We start from the raw sequence: 27,501 nt of genomic DNA on the forward strand, positions 1-27,501 counted from the left end.
ATGGCTTTTTATTGATTTGTTGTGAATTATGCAAACCTCATATGCACATGTTAACAGGTTTAAAACCTAATATTCACCAATAGTCTTAAATCAGCCACATTGGATATTTTGTGACGTTACCTTATGTTGATGCTCGACTTTGAAAACTGAGATTGAGTGCGGACTTTAAGGACTGCATGCTTATTGAACAAATATGAATGAATCTGAGGTATGTTCGACTGAAGGCCACAGTAACAGTAGGCCCATGCCATGCTTAAGACTCTGTGAACTTAGATTTTCAGGTCTTATGGAAAACCAAATTCATCCCAGCCTAAATTCATGAGACATGGGGCATGGAACTGGACTGAGTTTTTGTAATCCCACATTTGATACAACAGTCCTTTTCACACTAGTCTATCATACAACTCCATTCTATTCTTGCCTATGCTTGTTTTGCATCCACTGGATCGAAGCAATTCATTTTGTAATGTAATCTTTCATACGTAATAATTTGGTCCATTGAAAATGCTAACATTTTGCATATTGTACAACGGCCTTTATTCCCTCTTGTGTTGGGGCAGAGGGGGCCACTGTGACTTTTCATACAGTCGTTGGGCCTCATTCATCAATATCCTCCTAAAGTGTTTTCTTACATTTGTTCTTATGAAATGTCCTATGAAAATTATATAAAATTCACAGACTTAAACCTCAGAATTGTTCAGAGCTTTGTTCTCATCATGCTGTGCCCTATTTCTTCTTAAGTTGAAAGCATGAGTGTGGTGTAAATTAGCATACAGTAGTTAAACAGTCAGTCCCCATAAAAGGGCATGAGACTGCAGGGCTGTTACACATAAATTGAAAGAGAAGTTGAGTAAACCTAATGAAAATCTTGTGAAGGTGGTGAAGCAGCTGAGAAATAGCCCTCCAATCGTCTTAGCCCAAACCCAATTTAAGTTCAACCTAAGATCTCAAAATACTTCCTTTTTTTCCTCCATCTATTCTTATCTTGCTTTATTTCTCCTTAAAGGAACCGTATGTAGGATTTTGGCCAAAACTGGTACTACAATCACTTTCAAAATACTGTAGAGCGGTGTACACCGCATATGTGGTAACTAGAGCAGAGCTGGCAACCCAGATGCCGAAACACTACTGACTTTGTGATTACTAGATAGGTGGAGGGTGGCGGATCAGGATAAGAATTACATTTCTTACATACGGTTCCTTTAATGTTTCCCTAGGAGAAACGTGAGATCTCATGAGCTGAAGACGTAGAAAACCTTTGGGTTGTATCTTAGATTAATATGTTTCCTAGACTCATTAACTTTAGATATAACAAGTTTATTTCAAGTATTACTTTGAGCATAAACCATACATATACAAATGTTACCATTTGAACAATTTTTAAATAAACGTCAATGTAATAAGAGAATACAGTTGTCAATTTCACACTGACTGGAGCCTACTCCAGAGGGCATATAAATCTGTACATGACAATATATATGCAGTGGACTACACAGTTTATGGAGTATGTAGCAAAACTGCAGAAGTGACTTAAGTAGCTCAAACAGACAAAGGAGCACAATGACGGGACACATGTACCTGAATCATCATCAAATATGTATTAAACTGTACACGATTTTACAACATATTGATTTTATCCTAGTATTCACCTACTATTGGTGGAGGTATTTGTTATCACTGATACAGCTATGTAAGTCTGAAGTGGATGGCAGACAGAAGAAAACTGAAGTGATATGACAGTAGAGCTGTAGATTTCATTGGTAACATCGCGCCATGAAAAAAACACAAAATACAAGTAGATAACTAAAGCACAAAACACCAATTGCATATTTGCATACACACACACACACAGAGACACACACAGAGACAGAGACAGTGTTGGGAAGGTTTGTATTCCACACATACGTTCCACTTACAGAATACATGCCCTAAAATGTATTTTGCAACGTATTCTGACAGATTACTGAAAGTGAGTAAGGTATTTGACTTTGGATCACATCAGCATTGTATTATACTTTATTAGCGATGGATGAAACAACTTCAAATAACCTCACATAACTGTAAGACCCATAGCTAATTTCAACTACAACCCACAACCTGTTTTACATTAAGGATGGATTGATATATGGCCTACTGTGCCAAGAAACACTTAAGGTCATTGTGTCAAAGAACGTACAACAGAAATGTTTTGTCTGCACATAGGCTAAAAGGCTACCAAATCCCAAACAAAGTATACACAGATTTAAAAAAAAATAATAATTTCAACAGCACAAGGGGAGTTGCATGCAGAACACTGTCAAGAAACATTAACCTACACTGGCCTAAAACATGCTGGCTGGGTATACATGTAGGCCCAATTGGCCTACAACAAAACTCATTTTACATTCTACATTCCCTGAGAGGTTTTTCATTTAGGCTAATAATATAAACAGAGAGGGAAGGAGAAAGGTTCATATAGACGATATGGTGTGGTTAAAACACATAATATTATTTGAATTGGAAAAGCCTTGGCCTACATGTTATAAATATAAGATATAAATACAGTTACTCATATTTTGAATTTTAAATACGTAATCCTGTTACATGTATTCTGTTACTTCCCAATACTGGACAGAGAGAGAGAAATAGAGAGAGATAGACACACACACACAAACACACACGCACACACACACAGCCCCCACACACACACTTTAAAAGCAGAAATGTAATGCAGTAAGCTTTCTAGTTGGAACCATTGTCAAAACTGTGTGTCTAAAAAGAGCTTATCAGTATACCGTGGAAGTTTTTGTACCTTGTTTTTAATAATTTTAAGCAGATGATTACAAGTTGGGAAAAGAATAAACTAAGAAGAAATAGAAAGCAGGCTTTTATTTAAAACCCTCCCTATGATTCAATAAGCTTCATAGAAATGATGATTCCCAACATGTGATGAGTTCCACCTGATTATTATTCCAAGATAAGTGTAATCTCAGAATACAGACTGATTTAGTTAATGCTCACTCTTTTTTCCACATATTTATTTTCAGTGTGCCTCTCTTTCTCATTGTCTCAGAGAGCAGGGTAATGTTTATTTATTGAACAAGTGGGTTTTTGTAATTGTTATCAATTCAAGCCTGTCTAACTTCGATCCTCTCTCCAGTTGATGCATCATTACTCCCTGTTCTGTCACCTCGTAGGCCTACACTTATGTTGTTTATAGGAAGTTGTTGGTGATCTGCTGTTGGTGCTCAAACAGGTCCTCCACTTCAGCACTGTAAGCATCCCCTGAGAGGGGATGTCAGGAAGAATGTCAGGCATTAAACACAACAAACAGCAGTAGAATGTAGCAGTACTACATACAAATCTATGTCTACTGACACCACCAAGTGAGTGTACATTTAAAAGAATTGTACAATGTACATGTAAATATGTAAAGTACTATGCAAACAAACATGATCCCACTGCCTCAATTTGTGACTCACCTGCATGACAGCTGTACATGAAGACCCTGGCACCATCATATCTGCATCGGCAACGCATCACATTATTCTGAAAGTCTGATTCTGCCATGTCAAGGGAGGGGTTAACTTCCACCTGTGGAGACATGCATATCAGGGTACAGGTTGGACAGCTACAACACTTTTTTTGTATTTCCTTCCGTTTCTCAGAGACTGTATTAGAAAGACAAAATTGGATGAGATAAAAGCTGCAGGTCAACACTGCAATAAGAGCACTAATTAAATATAAATATGATATAACATTCAAATATAAAGATCAAATTAAATAATTAACATGGAAACGATACGTAAGGGATAATGGTGGTCTGTTCACAGAAATTAATGCACGGTCGAGGTTGTAAAATGGCCCCGACGCGAAGCGGTAAGTGCATTAATTTCTGTGAACAGACCACCGTGGAGTCCATTATCCCGCTTATTCCACTGTGGCCACTTGCGTTGTATTCATTTCTTGTTACAATTTAAACGATTTAGTCGCTAAAACTGTCTTGTTTGTAGAACTACTTTCTTCCGATACATATCAACTAATTAGGCCTACTCAACTTGCAGGACAAACTGCCGTTACTAGTTCTAAATGTATGGTTGCTACGGCCAAAGGCCAGTCGTTAGTTCTATCTCTCCCATTGTCAAGCGGGCATATCCCAAGATTCTGATGAACTTTAGCTTTGAAACATCGCTATTTTACTTAGTCATCTATCTAGCTAAAAGCCACCTCCGTCATATGCTACAATGTTGCCATGTTTTGAACGTCTGCATTTTACAGCTTGGATGCATATTTGTGCATATTATGCGTGACAGTTCATTTCAAATGGATCTACTTCATAGGTTAATGGTCGTTCTAAATGACGTAGGACAAATGAGAAATTCAACCAAGCAGTGGAATAAATGGGGATATAACACTGCCAAGTGGGTGTGTGGGGTTGTACTGAAACCAATGGAATCGAATGTTGAAAGCAGAGCGCACCACACTCATGTTGCCTACGTGTGGAGCTCCAAGAACTACACTATAGTCTGTATTAACTTAAATCTCACACCTATCCTTTCACACCAGCTGACCAATTACAAGCCAGCTGGGAAGGAGGACATTGTTATTGGTTTCAAACATTGCAGGATGTAAGGTCTCTTCTCTTCTCATCTCTCCTGCTCTCTCTTGCTTTCCACTTCTGGAGAAGACCATTCTGCTCTTTGGTCTCTCTCTCTCTTTCTTTCTCTCTCTCATTATAGTGGATGGAATTCACTATCTTGAAATCTCCTGGCTTCTTATTATAACCTTTTCTTTTTACCTTTTTAGAAATGAATGCGGCTCTAACCGCTTACAGACATGTTGAAATAACCGTTGCGTAGGTCTGGAGTTGGACAAGAGTTAATGTTAAAAGACGTATTTCTCTCTGTATGACATCACAAAGGAGGCTCATTTAGAAGGGTCGTAAAGTAATCAGGTGCAGGTCCACCTGCATACAATCAGGCGCTCCCTAGTCCTATACATCCTGTAATTAATCGCTTTTGAACCACACTGCTCAATTCTCTTCAAGACAGTTTAGTTTTCTTGGTGTCTGCTTCGTCCAACAAACAACGATGAAACAGACGTTTTCCTACCACGCCCAATGTAAGTTACAATTAATTTGTATTTTCTATTCGTATGTGAAGTCTGTTTTTAACAACTCGGCTAGACAAGTAAGCAAGCAAGCTGGCTGTCATGGATTAGCAACAAACTCGTAGCTGCTACATCTATAGAGGACTTTAGCAACAAACTCGTAGCTGCTACGTCTATATAGGAAGTTTAACTGTAGCTAGTTTGATAATATTGGTATTACGTCGAGTAAGTTCAGAACTTGATTAAGCGATAACCGAGGATTCAGTAGGTACTGTAAGTTATATTACGTTAGCTAGACCTCGGGAATGTTTCTAGGGTTGTGTGCAGTGGCGGCGGTAGTGCTAAGCCTTCTCACTAAAATTGTCAGCCGCCTTTCATAGCTGGCCTGACGAGAGAAATGGTCTTCTATGGCAAACAGTCACTGGCAACATGGGCGGATTATAAACTTTCAGGCCCCTGGGCCCAGATGTATTAAGGGCCCCCCACTAATTGGCGTATATGTGGGAGGGGGGGTTTGGGGGTCCTCCCCCAGAATTTTTTTAATTTGTTTGATGTGATTTCCTGTATTATGGTGCATTTTGGGGATGGCCAATACTAAATTCAATCAGATTCATAGCCTACATCCTGATTTGTTGATATTGAGGCAATGATTCCATGCAAAGGCTTGGGCTTCAGGGCCCCCTGACCCCCTGGGCCTGGGCCCGGTAGGCCCGTGCAGTAATCCATCCCTGACTGGCAACTTAGCCTTCGTTTTGAACTACGTTTGTATAAGTGGTAGGTTGTGGCGTAAAATGACTTGATTGTAGGCTTAGCTGTTAGTTTGTTGTTCAGTTGAACATATTTATCTAACAACTGTCTCTTTTTTTCCCCCTTCTATTTCTGGTAGGTGTTGCCTCACTCTGCTACTGGAGGATCAGGCTGACTTCAACTACTATGGATGGCAGGAAATCACAGCACACGTACATTTCTAGATGAGTGAAAAAATGCACTTATGCAACTAATAACAAGTTGTCAATGGTTATTTATGCAAGCTTGTGTAGCCTAAACCAGACATACATAGGCCTAGCCAAATTTATCCTGGCTGTAGATAAAGCAGGATAGGAATTTTCCAATATTTTGCCAGATTAGGCTAATAGTGGTTTACTGAGGTTTAAAGGGACACCAGGCAACGTTTTCGTGTTAATTAATCATCTTCGTAAGTCGGTATATGGTTAAATTACTCATTACAGGGCGAATGAAGGCTCTCTCGCCCGCCCCTACTGCCTGTAGGAAGAATATCCCACTTGCAAGTTCGGTGTATCCTACCCGCCGACCGAAGCAGGATCAGTTTACAGCACAGAGGCAGGCTAACGAAACCCTAGAGATTGTTGCAAACGTGTGTATAATGGCAGAGCCGGCGAAGAAGCAGCGAAAACCCTTGACGGAAGACGCAAAGAAAAGGAAAAGAGCTTCAGACGAGCGAGGGGAAGTTTCGTAGAGAAAAAACATCAGGCTTGCCTGGTGTCCCTTTAATATCAATTGAAATAGCCTACCATTGAAATCACATTGATCTTTAGTTTGGTTGTAATTTCAACACTGTTTCAATATTAATTTTAGTTGAAATACCATTGATCTGTAGTTAGAATTTCAACGTTGCTTCAATATTAATAATGAAGGGTGCAAAAGTGATGTAGAATCAATGTTGCAGTGCGACGTTGATTCAATGATTTTAACGTTGACAAAGTAATGTTGATTTTAACATAGATTCAATGACTAATTGTTATCTGGGTGCAGAATGAGCAATCATCAACACCAACTGAAAACCCCGTTTTGCAGGTAGCCTTTTGCATTGCATACAATTAGGCTTTCTCTGAACTACATTTTCCAAAGGCCAGCTTCGTGCTTGTGTCACAACTTCAGAACAGCTTGACGCACATGCATCAAATTTGGTGTGAACATTTGTATGGACTCAATGATGAAGTCAAATGTCAAGGTCAAACCCACCTTGAGTGTGATATCTTAAGAAAGCCTGATATACCGTAAAACTCCAAATAATAGCCCGGGCTTTTATTTTCCCAAATCGCCAAACTGCACCGGCTAGTATATGAGACAGGCCTTTAATTCCCTTTACACAAAACTTTTCCTCTGCAAAGATGGAAAATATTATCGAATTCATTATTTCAAACACACTGAATGTCTATCTATATGACTAGGCTATCTGATGACAATTACGGATCATCATTCATTTAGTGTTGAGATGTTGTTCATTGAGTGAGATACATTAAGATCCAAATAGCGGGGATAGCCAGAACAGATGAAACACGTTTTAATTAAACGTAATCTACAAAGAGATCGTATCACACTGAAAGCTCATATTTTGTCATAGTCACTAGCAAATAGCCTATATCGGTCCTTTGTCAAATACAGTTGCATTATCAGACCTGACCAAAACCGTTCAGGAATTATTTATGCAAAAGTGGAACGTGCTTAATGTTTATTTCTCCCTCCTTTTTGGCACGAATGAAACGGCATGAGAGAGCATGAACCATATTGTTTCTCCCGTTTTGTATTTGCCAAATTTGACAACAGTCTACATTCAAATAATAGCCTACTTCCAGGCGCGCGGGAACATATTTTTGACCAGGGGTGCTGAATAACAAAATAATCATGGATGTCCGACGATTTCTCCCCCAGCATATGATTCAAATTTAGACAGCTAAATACGCCATTTCACCGCCGTGTATGAGTAGGTCTAAGAGTGAGAAGTTTTATAATGCCCTGGGCAGCCACATTCCACTGCAACTATGCGCAGCACTTGCCACTCCGACTCATCAATAAAAACTGTGCGCGCACACACCAGTCCCATAGAAGCGCACTTGACTTTACATCATTAACCTATTTCAGTAGGTTATATAGCCAGAGAATGTCCGTAGACGGGCTCTGATATAGCCTAGTCTAAGGTATATTCCTTTTCTGACTTCTTTCTCTTTATCGCCATGGCATTTAGAATAAAGAATAACGGTCGCTGGCAACATTTTGTTGCCAGCATAACAACAAGCCACCATAGGCCTATATGCAAATTTTAAACACAAGGGATGAATTGAACGATGACGTAGTCGGACATATAGGCATAGTTCATATTGGAAAAAAAGTTATACAATTTGGAACTCTAGCTTTTCCCCAACGCAGTCTTTTAATGCCATCTAATCATAACGTGCGCAGTCTGCGCCATACTTAAGCCCAAATCACACCCAAGATTCGCGACGAGATGAGCAGCAACTTGATGCAACATTCTAAAACCTTGCAACTGTGACCAGACATGTGAATGCTTTGCGACGGCTTGTAACGACGTGCAACATCTAATTCACACTGCTGTAACCTCCTTTCTGTAACGGTTTCGTGTCATTGCGAATCTTTAAACAGACGATCTGACAGGTTTTAGAAGATTAAATACAACCCGAAACTAAAAAACAGACCAGGCCTCTACTGGAGACCGGCCTTTAACCCAAACCTGTAGCCACGCCAGGCGTTTAAAAGAGACAGGCGTCTCTTAGGGACTCCGCGATTATTTGTTTTATTTATTTTACGGTTTTAAAAGTTTTACGGTAAGGTTTTTTGGTACAAGGGTTTGTATGAACTCAAAGATTAAGTGATTCAATTTTTTTTCAGGAATCTCCCCACCAACATTAACCCAGCAGCTTTCCATCCACTATTGTAATTCCTCTGGTATTACATTTCTAGTTTCTTTTGGTTTTGCAATGCAATGCAATGTCTGTCAGTTGAAGATTTTGGCATTAGTGTGTGGGAACAAGTCACAGAATGTGTTGTCTCACTCATATCGTACTTGTGTGCAGCTCCTCAAATTGAAACATCGAATAGTTGAATATTCAAGGTCACTACAGTTGGTAACTGTTTTTTTATTCACTGTAGTACCCTCTAGAGCAGTGGTCCCCAAACTTTTTCTTCCGAGGGCCAGCTCACTATGCCTGGCTCTAAGAGAGGGCCAGAGACTCGGAGTATATTACAGTGGGCAGTGCTTCGACTTGGCCAGCTTCCCTCGTGGTCCGCGTGCGGGATTACGCGACTTTAATTTGTATTTTTCCAGAGACGCTGCAACAACCCAAACAACCGGTAGATGTCTCAAGTGAGCAGGGTGTCTCCATAACCATAAATAACCATAAGTAACCATAAATAGCTTAGTGCTGTGAACAACAGCAGTCTACCTTAGTTGAATATTCCATTACATTTAATCATAGGATACTGCAATTTAATACCATTGTTAGCTGTGTTTATATTGCAATCATGCCATATCAGTGCAAAATGTAGCTCAAATGAAATAATACTAATAAAAAAAAAATTGCATTCCCAAAAGTCCCAAAAGTGTATTTTATTCAAAATGTGTGAACTCTGAACTCTGTGTCTTTGCATACACAGCTCAAGTTGAACGACATTTGAACGAGTGAATAAAAAATAGAATCGGAGGTGGCAATCATCTTTATGAAAAAACATCCCGGAAACTCCCACTAGGAGTACCACTAGAGAGAGTCTGCGTAGCGCCTTTTAAGAACCACTGTGTTAAAGCACTGCTGAGATATTACCTTACTTCCTGTCTGCCAATATTGACACTGATTTTGATTTGCTGTATTGGATGAATGCTTTTGCAGATCAAAATGCCAATATACTTTTCTGAGGTTTGTTTCTGAAGAGTACTGTATCTGTGCCAAATGCCATTAAGGTTAAGCAAAAGTTGTGACCTGAGAAAATTGTTCATGTTTTTTTTTTTTTGGTTTCTATAAAATCCAATATGGCGGAAAGGGTATTGATGTTATGGGGTGCTATGCACTCAGTTTGATCCAAGGAATCCAATGGTACCTCCATTTCTAACATCTGTCAACATCATACAACTTTGACCTGTTGGTGGTGCTAGAGAACTCGAGGTGCATATATGAAATACTTTGCCCAACCACTGTGTAAAATTTCAAAACTATTATGGTTCTATGGAGAAGCATAAAAAGATGAGATTAAGAGGTAGAAACACAATGGGTATCTATGCAGCTTTGCTGTTTGAGCTCCAATTAAATAATAATAATAATTATAATAATATGTTTAATTTATATAGCACCTTTCTCAAACTCAAGGTCACTGTATTGTCAAATCAAAACAATACAAGAGTGGAGGGGGGAAAAAACTAATGTGGTAAGTCTATGCAGTGGTGGAGAAAGAGTGTTCATGAAACAGGACACACCTCGAAGGCCGTTATCCCGCTTATCACCCGGTTGCCACTGTAAAGCAAAGGAAACACGCGTTTAACCAGATCTACTTCATAGGTGTCCCGTTATTTAGAATTAAAAGCCACCCTGCCAGCCAATCAGAAAAGAGTATTTCTTCTCTCCGGGTGATGATGTATGCTTAAAGGGGCAGCGTGGCCTACTGGTTAGCACTTAGGACCTGTAACCGGAGGGTTGCCGGTTTGAACCCCAACCAGTAGGCACGGCTGAAGTGCCCTTGAGCAAGGCACCTAACCCCTCACTGCTCCCCGAGCGCCGCTGTTGATGCAGGCAGCTCACTGTGCCGGGATTAATGTGTGCTTCACCTCACTGTGTGTACACTGTGTGCTGTGTGTGTTTCACTAATTCACGAATTGGGATAAATGCAGAGACCAAATTTCCCTCACGGGATCAAAAAAGTATATATACTATACTATATTAAAGCCTGAGAAACTGACAGTTGGTGCAGGTGGCCTGGCCACCTGGCCTAGGATTCTAATTGCTTAAAGCAACACCAAAGAGTTTTTTGTACCTTAAAATAATGTTTCCAAAATTGTTTCCGTGGTTCATCAACTCGTAACAGGGTGAACGGCACTTCTGCATTTGCTTCACGGCCCTCTATCGGCTATAACCGCACTACGTATGTAAGTTTGCCAGATCGGGTAGCGGATCTGCGATAGAATGAGACATACTGTAAGAAACTACAAATTTGACTTGCATGATGTCGCAATACATCATACTTTCATAAAACCATGCAACATATTCTACCTGGTCTATGGACATTGTTATTTGCAAAGCCGTTGCTGGATAGACAAATAGTGTGCGTGCGATAATTTGTATTTTTCCAGTGACGCTGCAACAACCCAAACAACCGGCAGATGTCTCAAGTGAGCAGGGTGTCTCGTAAAAAGAAATGCAGCCTGGAAAACCCTACACAGACTTCACTACAGACTTTAGCAGACTGGTTTAGAAATAGTGAATCCGTGAATCCGTGTAGGGATTGAATCCGTTTGCAGCCGTAGAAGAAACGCAGGACAAATTAAACATTCTGGTTTTCTCCGAGTGTGAGTCTGTCGATGATAGACAGACATCATTTGGACAAAATATAGAGCATATTAACCTCTGTTGCTCAGCCAAATGCCTTCCTGTTACGTCCTGTTATCACAGAGTTACAGGCGATAAACGATTTTTGATGGTCACAAGTTTACTTCATTAGGGACTGTTCGTTATTTATTTAAGGGGCTACCGGTGGAGTTTTGGGAGCATTAGTCAAAAAAGACGTGACCCTCCCTCGCCAGCAAGAAATTTTTCTATGACCCATGGGCATGAATCATGCTGAACGCTATTTGTCAATGAGTTGAAACACACATGACATTCAAACTATTGATACATTGTGCACTATGGACACTGGTCTGTAGGCTACCATTTGACAAATAAATCCTGACTCAGAAAAAAAACATCTTCTTGATTTTTGCCGCAAACTCAACAATGAAATCATAGGCCAGCTTGCAGGTAGCCTACGTCTTTTTCATTTCATAGAAGGGCGGATGGATAGCCTGACGAGCCAGACCCACATTAAAATGTAGGGTCTGGGCACTCACCGTTCGCAGTGCTCAGTCCGAGGGGCGGGATAATCAGTTGTCTTTCAAATTCCCTCTGCACGCAATAGGACAGTGGCAGCGCTATGAGTCCCATGCGTTTCCCACCAGCGGAGCTAGTTGGCTAGTTCAAACGTTTGTCAACTTAATAAAAGCTTAACTCGTGTCACACTGTTTGCCAATAGCAACATCCATCTTATTTGTTTTCAAGTAGCAGGGAATTCAAGCCAAACCGTTGCAACTCTGCCATCAATCATTATTTTAAGCCCACCTAACGACTCTATACACGATTTCATTGGCCTGATTGAGTTTCGATTTCTGGAGCTCACAAGCCAACGGAGAGTTGCTAGACTAGCCCTGGGCACGCTAGGGGCACGTCTAGATTTCTAGGCTAGCGGATGGATGAGTTCAATGAGTTGTTAACAGACATGAACCAAGACATATAGCCCAGCAGCAATCTATCTAAAATAACACATACTTGAAGTAGCATTCATGATATGTTCAAATATTGAAGTCGTGGGAAGTTTACATAATTTAACCTGTAGGATGTTTCATTCATCCCCCTTAAATAACTCTTGAACGGTTTTGTTCAGAGCTAGTGTAACCTGCGTTGTGTTGAACCTGTGCGATTCAGCCCTGCACACGCCCGGACTCGAACCCGCGAACAGCAGCACCTCGGATCAGGAGGCGAGCGCGCTAACAATTGAGCTAATAGCCCAGGCTACTAGCTTGCATGCCAGCAGCACTCTTGAGGCGTCGGGGAGTGAGGTTTACCAACGTTCCACAAGCACAGCTAAGCTAGCCGGCATCCGTTACACTAGCTTATACATGCAACTGCTTTCGACAAAGGACAGATGTATGTTGCTAGTGACAAAATATTAACTTTCAGTGTTTTACGATGTCTTTGTTATGGGGAAGTGTTTTTCCCCATGCATTTCTTCTAGGCTACTGTCAGTGACTGCCGCAAGAGAAGCAGGTTCTGTGTTGCGTTTATTTCAGTGACTGACGCGAGAGAAGCGGGGTCTGTGTTGTGTTGCGTTGCGTTCATTTATTTTCATTGGGCATGCCCTGCCGTGCCGTCCACAGCTCTTCAGTTCTGACAAAGCCAATTTGACTAATTTTGAAACAATGAGTGCAGGCCGCGTGTTTGTATGGTTATATTGCCATAAGGCTACTTTGAGAACATTTCCTAATTCACCCGACACTAATATTCAAAATGTTGAAAACTATTTCGGCATAGCCTATAAGCAGTTTAATTAAATGTAATGTTAGTTGTAAACAAACGGGCTACTTGGTGAGGCTTGGCCTCACAGATGCGCTCGTGCCTTAGATGGCAAGAAAAATCTTCACGATATAGGCCTATTAAAGGGGAACTTGGCAACTATTTTAACGTAATAAACCCGTTTAGAAATCATTTGGATGGTTAAATTACCTGTTCCGGTGAAAATGGTGACTTTTCCCGCTGCCCCTAGCGTCCCCAGGCGGAAAACCAACCTTGCAACATTGCTACTACTGTCCCGGAAAGAGAAGTGAGAAACAAGAAACTCGTTTTAAATCGTGTTTCTTACCTTGTAACTTATGCTAACCGTTTTGCTAGCTTGTAAACAAATCCATGTGCTTTATCGTTACCTTTTTCCACAGTTTGAAATAGCATAATGCACAATTTCTCCAGCAGAGGCGGAAATCCTGCCAAGTTTCCCTTTAACTGACCGCCCGATTCGCGTTGGCTGGGGGGCAGGGGGGGCCATCAGACATTTGTGCCCAGTTAATCACACCTTCCCACCTCTGTGACAGCTTAAAAGAAGTCGAGAGGACTCCTAACTCACAGACCTATTCACAAACCGGTTTTGTGGCATTTCTCCATGTTTTGAAATCCTATGCGGCTACAGGAGCTTCCAATCGTGAGGAAGCAATTTTGCATTGTAGGCATAACTAACATGCAATAACGCCACCAACAACAACTAAAACTAGGCTACTCATTGTCAACATGTAAATTAAATGTAACATTATTGTGAAACAAATTAAAATGTTTTCTTTTGCAAACGTAGGCATAGGCATAGTAACAGATTAATTTAATAATGTTACAAAGACACTACATCAATCCGTATGTTTCATTAGGCTACTAGGCTATTTGTTTTGCCTTACTCTTGATTCATTTAGGCTAGGCCTTTTTATTCAGTTATTCATCATCCGTCCTTGTGTAGCACACGCATTCTCAGAACTGTCACCTGCCACTCATCATCGTAAGGGAGGTATTTGGAATCATTCCCGCATTACAATCATCAGCCAATCAAGGTGGTCACTTCAGTCAAGCTCGTGCATGAGTAATAACGTCATCCATAGCAACGAAGACTCACTCACTCTTCAGAATCTGTTCAGGAGTTGTCATTTTTCCTTACTAAGAGTAGGTCTGAAAGGCTTTGTGAATAACTTAATAAGACCTCCGAGCTAAAATATTTTATTGCTATTTAGGAGTAGCCTACTCCTAGTGGTAAGATAAAAGGCTTTGTGAATACTGTATGGCCCCTGGTGTCTAACCCAATGCATAGCCCATTTACACAAAATAATGGTCGAATATTAGGCTACTGATGATCATTGTTGTTATGACCGCCGCGCAGCGAAGCAGCGGTCATATAGGTTTAGTCAGATTTTTTTTTTTTTTCTTTTTCGCATGCCCAAATTTCCGTCAATGAGTCCCGGGACACTGAAAGACTGGGGTACACGAAACTTGGTGGGCATGTAACCCCACATGGATAGCATGGAACCATCGTTTTTCGTTTTGATCTGTAACCCCCCCGCTTGACTGGACCCCCCGACAGGAGGGTAGGGCAGACACAGTTTTCTGTGAATATCTTGAAAACCGTGGGGTTTAGGAGGACCTTTTTTTTTGTATGTTGATCTCAAGGGGCCATGTCAACCCATTCCATAACCACTCATTTCATGTATAGCGCCACCTAGTTAAACACAAAAAAGTAAAAATGAGGTGTTGTAATTGAAGGTATCTGTGACCTAACATAGTCAAAACTGCACGAAATTGGAAGTGTATGATCATTATGACACCCTCTGTATGCACGCCAAGTTTTGTGGAATTCCGTTCATGGGGGGCCACACAATAAATTAATTTATGTTACTATACACCAACTGGCCTGTAGGTGGCCGGAGACAGTTTTCTGTGAATATCTCGAGAAACGTAGGTCCACCTTTTCTATGTATGTTGGTCTTAAGGGGGCATGTCAACCCATCCCATTACCACTTATTTCATGTATAGCGCCACCTAGTTAAAAATTAAAAAGCAAACAATTAGGTGTTTTCATCACAATATCTCTGGCTGACAAGGTCAAAACTGCAAAAAATTAAAAGTGTAGGATCATTATGACACCCTCCGAATGCATGCCACATTTTGTGTACTTTCGTTCATGGGGGGCCTTACAATAAAATAATTTATGTTGTGGTACCCCAAGCTGCTCTTGTTGTCCCACTAGGGCAAACCGTCGCCGGATCCCCTTGGGTAAGGTGGTGGATGGCGTGTACTGCACCAGGGCTATGCTGGAGGGGCACTAGGACCCTGGGGAGGTGCTCTGGAGACTAGGGACGTCAGCACATCCACTAATTGGAGTCCAGCTGCAAATGGTTAGATTGGCTCTGAACAGCACCTGAAAAGACCTGTTGCTAGAGAGACAAAGGGGGAAGCAGGGTTGTGGAAGTAAATCCCATACAGCTTTTGACCTTGGTTTAAGGCAGTACGTTGTCTGTTTAAACTGCTTCAAGTGTGATTGTTTGTGCCCAGGAATTTTGAAGATCGGAGTGGACTGCGGATCAGCCAAGAGGGCCGACCACCTTCCAGACTCTAGATCCAAAGAAGATTGAAGAAGTTTTTGTTGCATTTTGAGTACCTCAGTTTGAGGCTTTATAAGTTAATAAAAGAAACCGTCTGCTGGAAATCACTCTCCTCGCGTCTTTGGATCCCTGGGAGTTCACATTTGGTGGAGAATGCGGGCAGTGTGACCCAGCTCGAAAAAAAAAAAAAAAACCCCAACCATGGATCCCGTGCTAAAAGAAGTTTTGTCCACCATCGTGCAGACACAACAAACGCTACAGAGAGCCCTTACGGAGTTCTGCAAACAATCATCGCCGAAGACCCCTGACAAGGTATTGACAAAACTAACAGCTGAAGATGATGTAGAATCGTATCTGGAACTCTTTGAGCGAGTCGCCACCAGAGAGAGATGGCCGAGAGAAGACTGGGCCCATATTTTGACTCCTTTTTTAACGGGGGAGGCCCAACAGGCTTGTAGAGATTTATCTATAGCCGAGGCAGCTAATTATACCCAGCTCAAAGCCATAATTTTGGCACAGTATGGCTATAGTCTACCAGCAAAGGCTCAAAGGGTCCATCAATGGGCCTACGATCCCAGCACACCTGCACGGCCCCAGATAAAAACTCTCCAGCGGCTAGTAAGGACGTGGCTCACGGAGGGCGACGGCCCTGCAGCGATTGACCGAGTGGTGCTGGACCGGTGTGTTCGAGCACTACCCAATGACGCAAAGAAATATGTCGCCCAGCAGGGAGTTCCCGACCTGGATCGGCTGATTGCATTGCTAGAAAACCACCGAGTGACACAGGATCTGATCAAACCCATGAAGATAGAGGGTCGAAGCAGTCCGGCGAAACTCGAGAGAACCAGCCTCCCCCGACCGGGTGGAAACAGTCCTAGGAGAGGAGTAGGAGAGCTGCCAGGTGTCAGGTGGGGCAGGTCCCCTGCCCAAAGTCCCCTGCCAACAGAGGATCGGCGTTGTTTCGTGTGTGGTAAAGAAGGCCACTTTGCAAGGGAGTGCCCTGAGAGGGATGAGTCCATGCCAACAGCGGGACCTGCCATGTCTTCGTTCCCATGTGGATACCTCACCACAGATTGGATGGAAGCCCATGAGTCTGCTCCACGGTTCCCCATAAAAATCATGGGACAGGATACAGAGGCCCTGTTGGATTCGGGAAGTGTCATCACCCTTGTCCGCCCCGAGTTGGTGAAAGATGCCCATGGGGAAGCAGTGGCCGTGGCATGTATACACGGAGACACTAAGAGCTACCCAACAAGCCAGGTGAGAATTCAATCTCCCAGAGGGACTGTGTTCACAAGAGTTGGGGTGGTTCCTGGCCTACCAGTACCAGTACTGATAGGCAGAGATTGTGCCCTGTTTGCGAGATATTGGAACACTCCACAACAGGCCTGGGGAGTAGGACCAAAGAAGGCAGCCAAACCAAGGAAGCCACCGAAGACCCACCAAGCATGTGCAGCCCCTCAAAGGAGGGTTCCCCGTCCAGCCCTGGAGAAGAACAGGACCCCCACCCAGGCCGCGTTGGTGGAATCCCGGCGGCAGAACCACAAACGCCAGAGCAAGGGGAATCTTCTGGAAGTAGAGAGGGGGTCACTGCTGAGCGTTTCTCTGACTTCCTCCAGATCCACAGTGAGGCTCCAGGGGGCGCCACAGAGTTCAGCCGGAAGCAACATGAGGATCCAAACTTAGCCCAGGCGTGGAAATCGGTGGTATTCAGCAGTGAAGAACAAGGCGGGGTGAGTCGACTTAATCTTCCATGTTTTTCAGTGAAAAATGGGTTGCTGTACAGAAAGGTAAAAAAAGGTGAAGAAGTAGTTAGTCAGCTCCTGGTGCCAAGATCCTATGCCTCTAAAGTGCTTTACTTAGCCCACTCCCATGTCCTCGGAGCTCACCTTGGGTCTGAAAAAAACCTATGAACGGATAACTTCCCGATTCTACTGGCCAGGTGTAAAGAGAGCGGTAGAAGATTATTGTCGTCATTGTGCTGAATGTCAGCTCCACAGCCCCAAAGTGACCTACCGCAGCCCGTTAATTCCCTTACCGATAATTGATGTTCCCTTCAGGCGGATTGGGATGGACATCGTGGGGCCTCTCCCTAAATCGAGCAGACGACATCGCTACATTTTGGTCCTCCTTGATTATGCTACGAGATATCCAGAGGCCATCCCTTTAAGGGCAGCCACTGGTAAGGCCGTGGCCAAGGAGCTATTCCTCCTATGCAGTAGGGTCGGGATACCAGAGGAGATACTAACCGATCAGGGGTCGTGCTTCATGTCAAATGTAATGAAAGCCTTCTGTCGCCTCCTGAAAGTGAAACAGGTCCGTACATCGGTCTATCACCCACAAACGGATGGCCTTGTTGAGAGGTTCAATAAGACATTAAAGCAGATGTTAAGGAAGATGATAGTTACAGATGGGAAGGATTGGGACCAGCTCTTGCCTTACCTTATGTTCTCCATTCGTGAGGTGCCTCAAGCATCCACAGGTTTCTCGCCCTTTGAATTGTTGTACGGTAGAAGGCCACGAGGTCTGTTAGACTTAGCCAGAGAGGCATGGGAACAACAGCCAACACGACACACCACGGTGATAGAACATGTGGAGAGGATGCACCAGCGGATGAGTCAACTGTGGCCGATGGTAAGAGAGCACATGCTAAAAGCTCAGGAGGAACAAGCTAGGCTGTATAACAGGGGTGCACAGGTGAGGAAGTTCAGTCCAGGGGACAAAGTGTTAATCCTCATTCCCACTCAAGAGTGTAAATTCTTAGCTAAGTGGCATGGGCCATATGAGGTGATTGAAAAGCTGGGCCCCGTCAACTATAGAGTGAGGCAGCTGGGGAGAAGACAGAGCAGTCAGATATATCATATCAATCTGATGAAAAGGTGGCATGAACACAATCAGGTCGATGCACAGGCACTGTCCACTCACCAGCCTACATCCGGACCTCCGCAAGTTCCCATGGGCGAGCAACTGGCGCCACATCAAGTCCAAGACCTGACCCAGTTGCTGTGCCGGTACCACGATGTTTTCTCCGACAAACCGGGAAGGACGACGGTCGTGGCCCACGACATCATCACGGAGCCTGGGAAAAAGGTACGACTTAAACCTTACAGAATTCCAGAAGCCCGGAGAGAAGCCATCCGGGAGGAGGTTAAGGCAATGTTGAAGATGGGGGTAATAGAGGAATCTCATAGTGCCTGGAGCAGTCCAATTGTCATTGTGCCCAAACCTGATGGGACGTTAAGATTCTGCAATGACTTTCGAAAACTTAACGAGATCTCAGCATTTGACTCTTATCCGATGCCCAGAGTAGATGAGCTGCTAGAAAGATTGGGACCTGCTAGGTTCATCAGCACCTTAGATCTTACTCGTGGGTACTGGCAGGTGCCACTTACAGACCAGGCTAAGGAAAAAACCGCCTTTACAACACCTGATGGGCTGTTCCAGTACAAAGTGTTACCATTTGGCATTCATGGGGCTCCCGCCTGTTTCCAAAGGCTAATGGATAAGGTCCTTAGACCTCACAGACATTATGCTGCAGCGTATTTGGATGATATAGTCCTTCATAGCACTGATTGGCAGACTCACCTGCAGCACTTGGAAGCCGTTCTGGGGGAGCTGAGAGATGCAGGGTTGACGGCTAAAGCATCAAAGTGCCGCCTGGGGCTAGAAGAAACAGACTACCTGGGCTACACAGTTGGAAGAGGACGTGTACGGCCACAAGCATCTAAGGTGGAGGCTATTACCACATGGCCACAGCCGGGCACAAAGCGACAGGTACGAACATTTCTGGGTCTTGTTGGATATTATCGTCAGTTTGTGCCCAACTTTGCTTCTCTAGCAGCTCCTCTTTTCGAGTTGACCAAGAAGGTTGGGAAGAGCCGCCTACAGTGGACCGAAGAGGCAGAGGAGGCCTTCGGGAAGCTGAAGGATGCCCTCTGCAGGGAACCTGTCCTGGCAACGGTGGATTTTTCTTTGCCTTTTGTCTTACAGACAGATGCTTCTGCGGTGGGACTGGGGGCTGTCCTGTCTCAGGTAAAAGATGGAGTGGAACAACCGATTACATACATCAGCCGTAAACTGTTAAAGCATGAGAAAAACTATGCAACAGTGGAAAAAGAATGTCTTGCCATAAAGTGGGCTATAGACAAGCTGAAATATTACTTGATCGGAAGGGAATTTGCATTAGTTACGGATCATGCACCGCTGAAATGGATGTCTGTCAATAAGGACAGAAACTCTCGAATAACCCGTTGGTTCTTGGAGCTGCAAAATTACAGGTTCAAGGTGGAACACAGAGCAGGCAAGCAACAGGGGAATGCAGACGCTCTGTCGCGAAGATCGGAGTGCCTGTGGTCCGTTTCCCCCAGGAATGGCCTGAAGTTGAGGGGGAGGGTATGTGGTACCCCAAGCTGCTCTTGTTGTCCCACTAGGGCAAACCGTCGCCGGATCCCCTTGGGTAAGGTGGTGGATGGCGTGTACTGCACCAGGGCTATGCTGGAGGGGCACTAGGACCCTGGGGAGGTGCTCTGGAGACTAGGGACGTCAGCACATCCACTAATTGGAGTCCAGCTGCAAATGGTTAGATTGGCTCTGAACAGCACCTGAAAAGACCTGTTGCTAGAGAGACAAAGGGGGAAGCAGGGTTGTGGAAGTAAATCCCATACAGCTTTTGACCTTGGTTTAAGGCAGTACGTTGTCTGTTTAAACTGCTTCAAGTGTGATTGTTTGTGCCCAGGAATTTTGAAGATCGGAGTGGACTGCGGATCAGCCAAGAGGGCCGACCACCTTCCAGACTCTAGATCCAAAGAAGATTGAAGAAGTTTTTGTTGCATTTTGAGTACCTCAGTTTGAGGCTTTATAAGTTAATAAAAGAAACCGTCTGCTGGAAATCACTCTCCTCGCGTCTTTGGATCCCTGGGAGTTCACAATGTGTACATTTAGTGACGTACACCAACAAGGATTCCCGGGACACTGAAAGACCGGGGTACACGAAACTTGGTGGGCATGTACCCCCACATGGATAGCATGGAACCGTCATTTTTCGTTTTGATCTGTAGCCCCCCCGCTGGACTTGACCCCCCGAAAGGAGGGTAGGGCAGACACAGTTCTCTGTCAATATCTTGAGAACTGTAGGGCCTAGGATGACCATTTTTTTCCGTATGTTTGCCTCCAGGGGTCATGTTAACCCATTTCATGTGCACACATGTGCACAAACAGATACACACACACACACACACATACATTCACAGTAATCATACGTATGACACATACTCACACAGTAGACATATGTACGCTTGCATGCACAGGCACATACACACACACACTCACACACACACACACACACACACACATGGACTGGACTGGGCGGCGGTCATATTTTGTACCGCTCTGCGGTACATCTAGTTTAAGAACATGCAGTGCGTGTAGGGCACCAAAAACATCTTGCTCGTAAAAAATCATCATACCGCACATTGTGGCGGGTCTGTTATTTAACCTACTTACTATAGGCTGCGCAAACCACAGGCATTTATTTTGGGCAAGCCTGCATTGGAGGCAGGCCTTCTGTTGAAGAATTTTATATAAAGCCTGCGCTAACAGTAATCCTCCTGCCTCCGATACCACAGCTGTGGATAGTGTGGAATGTTCAAGTAATAACACAATTCAATTTGTGTCTCAATTGTCCCCCGCTGACCACCTCACACATTTCGCTAGATTTTGCAACGACCTTACATGACACAATGCCATAAAATGCCAGTTTTTAGGACACAGAATAATGTTTGTAATGATACTAGTTAGGCCTACGTTTAACAGTAACATAAGTGTAATGAGCTATTCATTGTCGAAGGTGCATGGTGAAGTGAAATTCTTACTTTGGAAAACAAACATTTGCCGATATCATTGTATAGGGGATAGGCCTACTTGTTTATTTTTTACGTAGCCTACAATGGCCAGTTCAGACAAAGCCGAAATTACTCATTTTGAAACATTTGTATGGTTATATTGCTTGACTTAAATCCCAGAGAGTAGGCTACCGCACCCCACAGTGATGGGCCTAGCGGTCTTACGCGTTCAGTGTGGGGAATAAACAAGCTGAGAATTTAGCGGTGTCACGTCTGCCTGTCACAGACGTGGGGAGCTCTTTGAAGCTTGGGATAATGTGGTACAGTTACTACAGTAACAGTATTTTATTTTACTTCTTACGGAATAATTTTTTTTTTCACTTTTATAAAGGCTTTGTTTGAATGCTGTGGGAACAAATAGTAGTTGATTATAAAGGCAACTTTCTGTTGCAATATTCTGTGTGTTGGACTGCAGGTATAACTTGTTAAGCCAGTGGTTCTCAAACTTTTTCTTTCATTCCCCACTTTGATCAAGGGGGCATTGACTGATGATAGTGGAGATAACGTGTTATCCCGAGGCCTTTGCAAGTCAGCATCTCTGACGGTAGTCTACCCTATTAAAAATATAAGTTTTCGATGTCCCAAACGGAGCCATACTTTATTGTTTTAACGATCTCTATGCTACTCACCAAAATGTAGGCATGGGAACATGATGAAGTATCCAACTGTCGTGTGTTAAATTATTGTGATTACGAGCCAGTGGTTTTCAAACATTATGCATGATTCGGACATCTAACGAAATGCAACAGGCTCATATCGTCTTCGCATTCGCAAAATGAGGACATACAGACTGCTCAGATAACAGGTGTACCTCCAGTTTTGCACGGTTTTAGTCAAGTTATAGGCTTGTTTACCTTTAAAGGTTCTGCATTCTGCATTTTGCAATGAGCAGTGCTTTTCCTTTTGAATTGGAAATGCTCTGTGTCATTGTGTGTGTGTGTGTTTCTATGAATTGTTAATCCGGCCCTGCCCCCAACAACTCACCTTTCCACCTCTCCACCTCTGGCCTATTGTCCAGGAGGAGGAGGAGCCTGAGGCCTGGACAAAGTCATCAAAGGCATGTGATCATTTTTATGATAGTATGAAGTACTTTTTGTATAGGCTACTATCTTAATTGGTTTATACTCAATACTTGACCAATGGCTATTGCATCTTTCTATTGCAAGTGAGAATGTGGCAGGTGATCTACTGTAGCCTATAGGCTTCATAAAATAAAATAAACAGGGGTGCATTTCCCGTACAACTACTAAATACGAGAGCCAGAGCATTAAATATTGGGAACATCGTTAACGATTTTGCACAACGAAAGGCTCGTAAGATGGCCTTCTAATGGCCTAATTTACGCATATTGGGGATTGTATGCATATGAATGATTTTATTTGGTTTCTGCACGGTTAAATAAGTTAGGCTACATTAAGTTTTGTTTCTGCGCAGTGCGAGTTTATAAGCAAGCAACGCTTGCAGTTTCAGCAGAGGGTTGAAGAAGCGCATTGAGCGCATTGAGTGTTCCCATAATTCCATGCGAGTTGATGTTAATGCAGTAATATTAGATTACCATGGCCTGCAGGCTGTTAATAAAATTATTTTTAATGTTTTCACATGTAATGCATCCTATGTAGTCGTGTGTTTTTTATTTGAAATTGTAATATGTAACTACTAAACTACTTCGGTGCCTCAGGCCCTTTGTATAAACAATTGAAGTCACCCTTAATGTGTATTGCATGTATCAGAGCTAATTCATCCTGGGCCAAAGTATGTCAGTATGGGCCCACATAGTGCTCTCACACCTGGGCCCACCATTGGTTTGTTACGCCACTGCTAACCAACATGTAAGTTACGACTGTTTCCCAAAACTGTCGTACTTACATAGTACTTGTAAGTTTGGACCATGATAGTTTCCAAACTTCAGTAGTCTGGACTAAGGTGGTTAATGACGTTTAGTAGCATGTGACTGGCACACCTGCACATACAGTAACATAGACTTAATAATGGACTACCTTAGTTTAATCCGTGAAATCTGTTTTTCTCAGGGTCATCAAGTTAATTCATTGGTTCATATAGACTGACCTTGTAAATTAACCACTGCTTTGAATTAACGCTTAACACGTGTCCTTTAAATGTGCTGGTGAAACAGTTGTGTACTCTATTGTTATTTATCCCCTATTCACCCACGCCGTCAATTCTGTTAAGGCCGGCTGATGACAGCCGCCGATACGCAGCAGTTATCAGTCCCCTGTCCAAGAGTTCCAATCTGGGTTAAGCGTAGTTAGCTTTTGGGAAACGCACCCTGATGTCTGATGTGTGATCAGTGGAATATGGGGAGAGAAGTGTCAGTGTTTTTTTGCGCGTCTGCAGAAGTCAGCCAAATATGAATGTAATTCTGCGGCATAAAGCAGATGTATTTGTTTATTGTACAGAAAAATAAAAATGACATGTCAAGCAGTCAATTGAATACATTGCAGTCAAGAAGTAGGGCGAATTAATTTACGAAACCAAAACGTGGGTCATAGTTGTCTAAGCCTCTATTGCGTAGCCTGTTAAAAACGTCGCCAGATAGTATTAAATCGGCAACAACATTGTTTTCTGCAGAAGCCTACCCAAGGCTACAAAATCTGAACAGTTATTTCTCTACTGGCTCAATTATCACACAAGATACTGTTTTGATTTGCGTAGTTGCGTTACCCCCAACACTGAAAAATAATGTAGACAGCAAATTTAGATTTAGATTTTCGTTACCACCGTGTAGTCAAGCCTTAAGTCATACCCAAGTAGCCTACAGTAAATCGAGGTAATGTTTAATTATGCATGATTTATTTTGTTATTGAATTCGTAGGCTGGGATTCCTCCCGGCAACAATAATGTTTAATGGTAGCCTCCTGCTTTTTCAGAAGGGGCAGCAGGCAGAGCGATGTACAGTGGCAGAGTGACGCACAGTGACTGAAAGTGGTACTAAAGTTTCACGCAGCTTCACGCCTCTTAATGCACGACTGAAGTGGCCATTTGAAAGCGACGCCCACTGTATGTATTTTAACATTCTAGAGTGTATGTATTTGAACATTAATTTGAATCATCACCCCAGCCTTTGATCATGCCAAACCTTTTGTCGACCAAACTGCTCATGACCTTTGTCAATCAAATGCTCACATGACCCATTGTAACTTAGACAATCATGAGAACCACATGAGGACATATGATGACAATTAATAATTTGATGATGAGTCCTTATGTTATATAACCGTATGTTATTTGCACACCTATGAAGTAGATCCATTTTTTTGGCCGTATCACACTTGTATATTAATTCGCCGAACTCGTTAAGTTTAAATGAACTGTCACGTTGCATCCGAGCTGTAAAATGCAGACGTTCAGAACATGGCAACATTGTAGCATATGACGGAGGTGGCTTTTAGCTAGATGGATGACAGCAGGTTAAGTAAAATAGCGATGTTTCAAAACTAAAGTTCATCAGAATCTTGGGATATGCCCGCTTGACAACGGGAGAGATAGAACTAACGACTGGCCTTTGGCTGTAGCAAACATCCATTTAGAACTAGTAACGGCAGTTTGTCCTGCAAGTTGAGAAATTAGTTGATATGTGTCGGAAGAAATTCTAGTTCTACAAACAAGACAGTTTTAGCGATTAAAACGTTAAAATTGTAACAGGAAATGAACACAACGCAAGTGGCAACAGTGGAAGAAGCAGGATAATGGACTCCACGGTGGTCTGTTCACAGAAATTAATGCACTTAAATTAATGGACGACACCACCGTGTCGTCCATTATCCCTTACATACACTACTGGTCAAAAGTTTGGGGTCACTTAGAAATTTCCATTCCACTCCATTATAGATAGAATACCAGCTGATATCAGCAACATTGATTTTTTTTTTAATCAGGGAAGAAAGTTTTCAGATTACATTATATGCTTACATAATTGCAAAGGGGTTCTCCAATGTTTTCTCAGTTAGCCTTTTAAAATGACATCAGATTAGTAAACAGAATGCGCCTTAGGAACATTGGATGAATGGTTGATGATAAATGGCACTGTAGATATTGCATTAAAGATGGCAATAGCCATTTATTTCTACAACAGTCAAGAACACTTTTGGAATTATAATAAAAAATAAACAATGCAACTGATCTCAGCTGGTATTCTGTTTGTAATGGAGTGGAAGGGAAATTAAGTGACCCCCAATTTTATATCACAATAAGATCTCTTTTTGAAGTTGTTGTTTGGAATGATTCAAATATAAGAACAACCACCAAATTCTGTCTTAAAATGGTAAAACGGGAACACCACATTGCGTAGTTGATTCCTAAATAACTATGCAATCAAGGATAGACATTCTGAGGTGATTGTGTGTTATGGGTTTAAATGTATGTTTCTAAAATTGGAACCCCACTATTTGACTCAAATAAATCAGAGGCAGTGCACACATTCCCTCAGTCACTTAATCGCACACTTCTGTTGTGCAACATTTCTCATGGCAACCATGAGTGATATGCAAGGGTGTCCCACCATTAAATGTCCTCTGTACTTTTGATCTTAACAATACTCTGCATGTTTGTGATTACACCCTAGAAACTCATCTTGTGGCTAAATCACACACAGGAAATAAAGTCGCACCACTCCCTGCTAAATGAAAAATATGTTATCTTGCAGTCTCAGTTTGTATCCACAAACACAGTAACTATGCTGTGACTTCTGTTTCTTTTATCTGCATCAACATCAATGGTTGTCACTAGGCTTATTTAATATACAGTCTTTTAACAGCCAATAATTAATGAATGAATAACATTTTTTGTCATTACCAGATGATCTCAATAGTGACTTATGTGGTATTTTCAGACCCATTCTTTATGATGAATTGGCAATGTTTTCCTTTCATTATCAGATAGGTCTGGAAATAGTGTAAGCACGTCCTTTTGTTTAGCAACTAAATTATCTATGACTATGAGTGTGCCCTTTTTGTCAGCATATATTTTTTATACAACATTGTCATTTCTGTTGGAGCAGTGACATGGACATTGTTTATGACTCTGCAGTCTCCAAGCTAACTTTAACATCTAATTATCCTCCTGGCAACAGGATTATTTGGTTTAATGGGAACTGGTGAGCCATTTTAATTATTTCTCCATGAAGGAATTAAATCTAAACCCACTCTATGGATACAAAAAATATATTTTATGACTAGGATTTACCATTACTCTCTTTAGTCTATTTATATATCTGATTCTGTTAAACATTTGCAATGCTCCTTGAAACTCAGAAACATTGCTCTTTGGAACCAAGGCAATTATTATAAGATTATAGATTAAAGATTCTAACCTGGAGTACGTAGTCTCCTGGTCTGATGTCGGTGATGTCAACCCACTGGCAATCAATGTCATGGCGGTAGGTATCCCAGCAGCCCACAGTGATCCCCTGTTCTCCCATGTTGTAGCAGGAGAAGCGCTTATGTAGGCCTGTTGTCCAACAAAACTTTCTTAATGTTTGTATACTTTTTTTTTAAACAATCAATCACATTTAAATGTGGCACATGCTATTTGCACCCAGGTGTCAATAGCCATATGTGCTATTTTTACCCAGTGGGAATAGCATTTGCGGCTATTGACACTGGTGTACACAGCATGGCATAGCAGAGTCAGGTGTCTGTAGCCAGCAATGCTACTTAAACCTGGGTACACATATTTACATACAGTGTGTATCAGTGAATACAATGCTTTTAAAAATCTATCAATTAATCTATCTGTTATTTTGACTTTTTAATTGAAAAGCATTTATAAAAAATTCTAAAAGTCAATTAAGTACATCTCATAGTCATTCACTCT

The 27,501-nt window shown here is 42.3% G+C and overlaps 1 protein-coding gene across 1 annotated transcript in view; it reads right to left on the reverse strand.

The window, feature by feature from the left end:
* Positions 1-1,301: 1,301 nt before the first annotated feature.
* Positions 1,302-27,501, reverse strand: part of LOC121718134 (lysyl oxidase homolog 4-like) — a 39,667-nt gene continuing 13,467 nt past the window's right edge. The window contains exons 13-15 of the mRNA XM_042102976.1: positions 26,999-27,135; positions 3,462-3,573; positions 1,302-3,264 (exon numbers count right to left, since the gene is read on the reverse strand). Coding sequence (XP_041958910.1) covers positions 3,194-3,264; positions 3,462-3,573; positions 26,999-27,135 — 320 coding nt within the window. The 3' untranslated portion in view covers positions 1,302-3,193. The remainder of the gene's footprint in view (positions 3,265-3,461; positions 3,574-26,998; positions 27,136-27,501) is intronic.

The sequence above is a fragment of the Alosa sapidissima genome, chromosome 9 (assembly GCF_018492685.1).
Source record: "Alosa sapidissima isolate fAloSap1 chromosome 9, fAloSap1.pri, whole genome shotgun sequence".
NCBI classification, from domain to species: Eukaryota; Metazoa; Chordata; class Actinopteri; order Clupeiformes; family Clupeidae; genus Alosa; species Alosa sapidissima.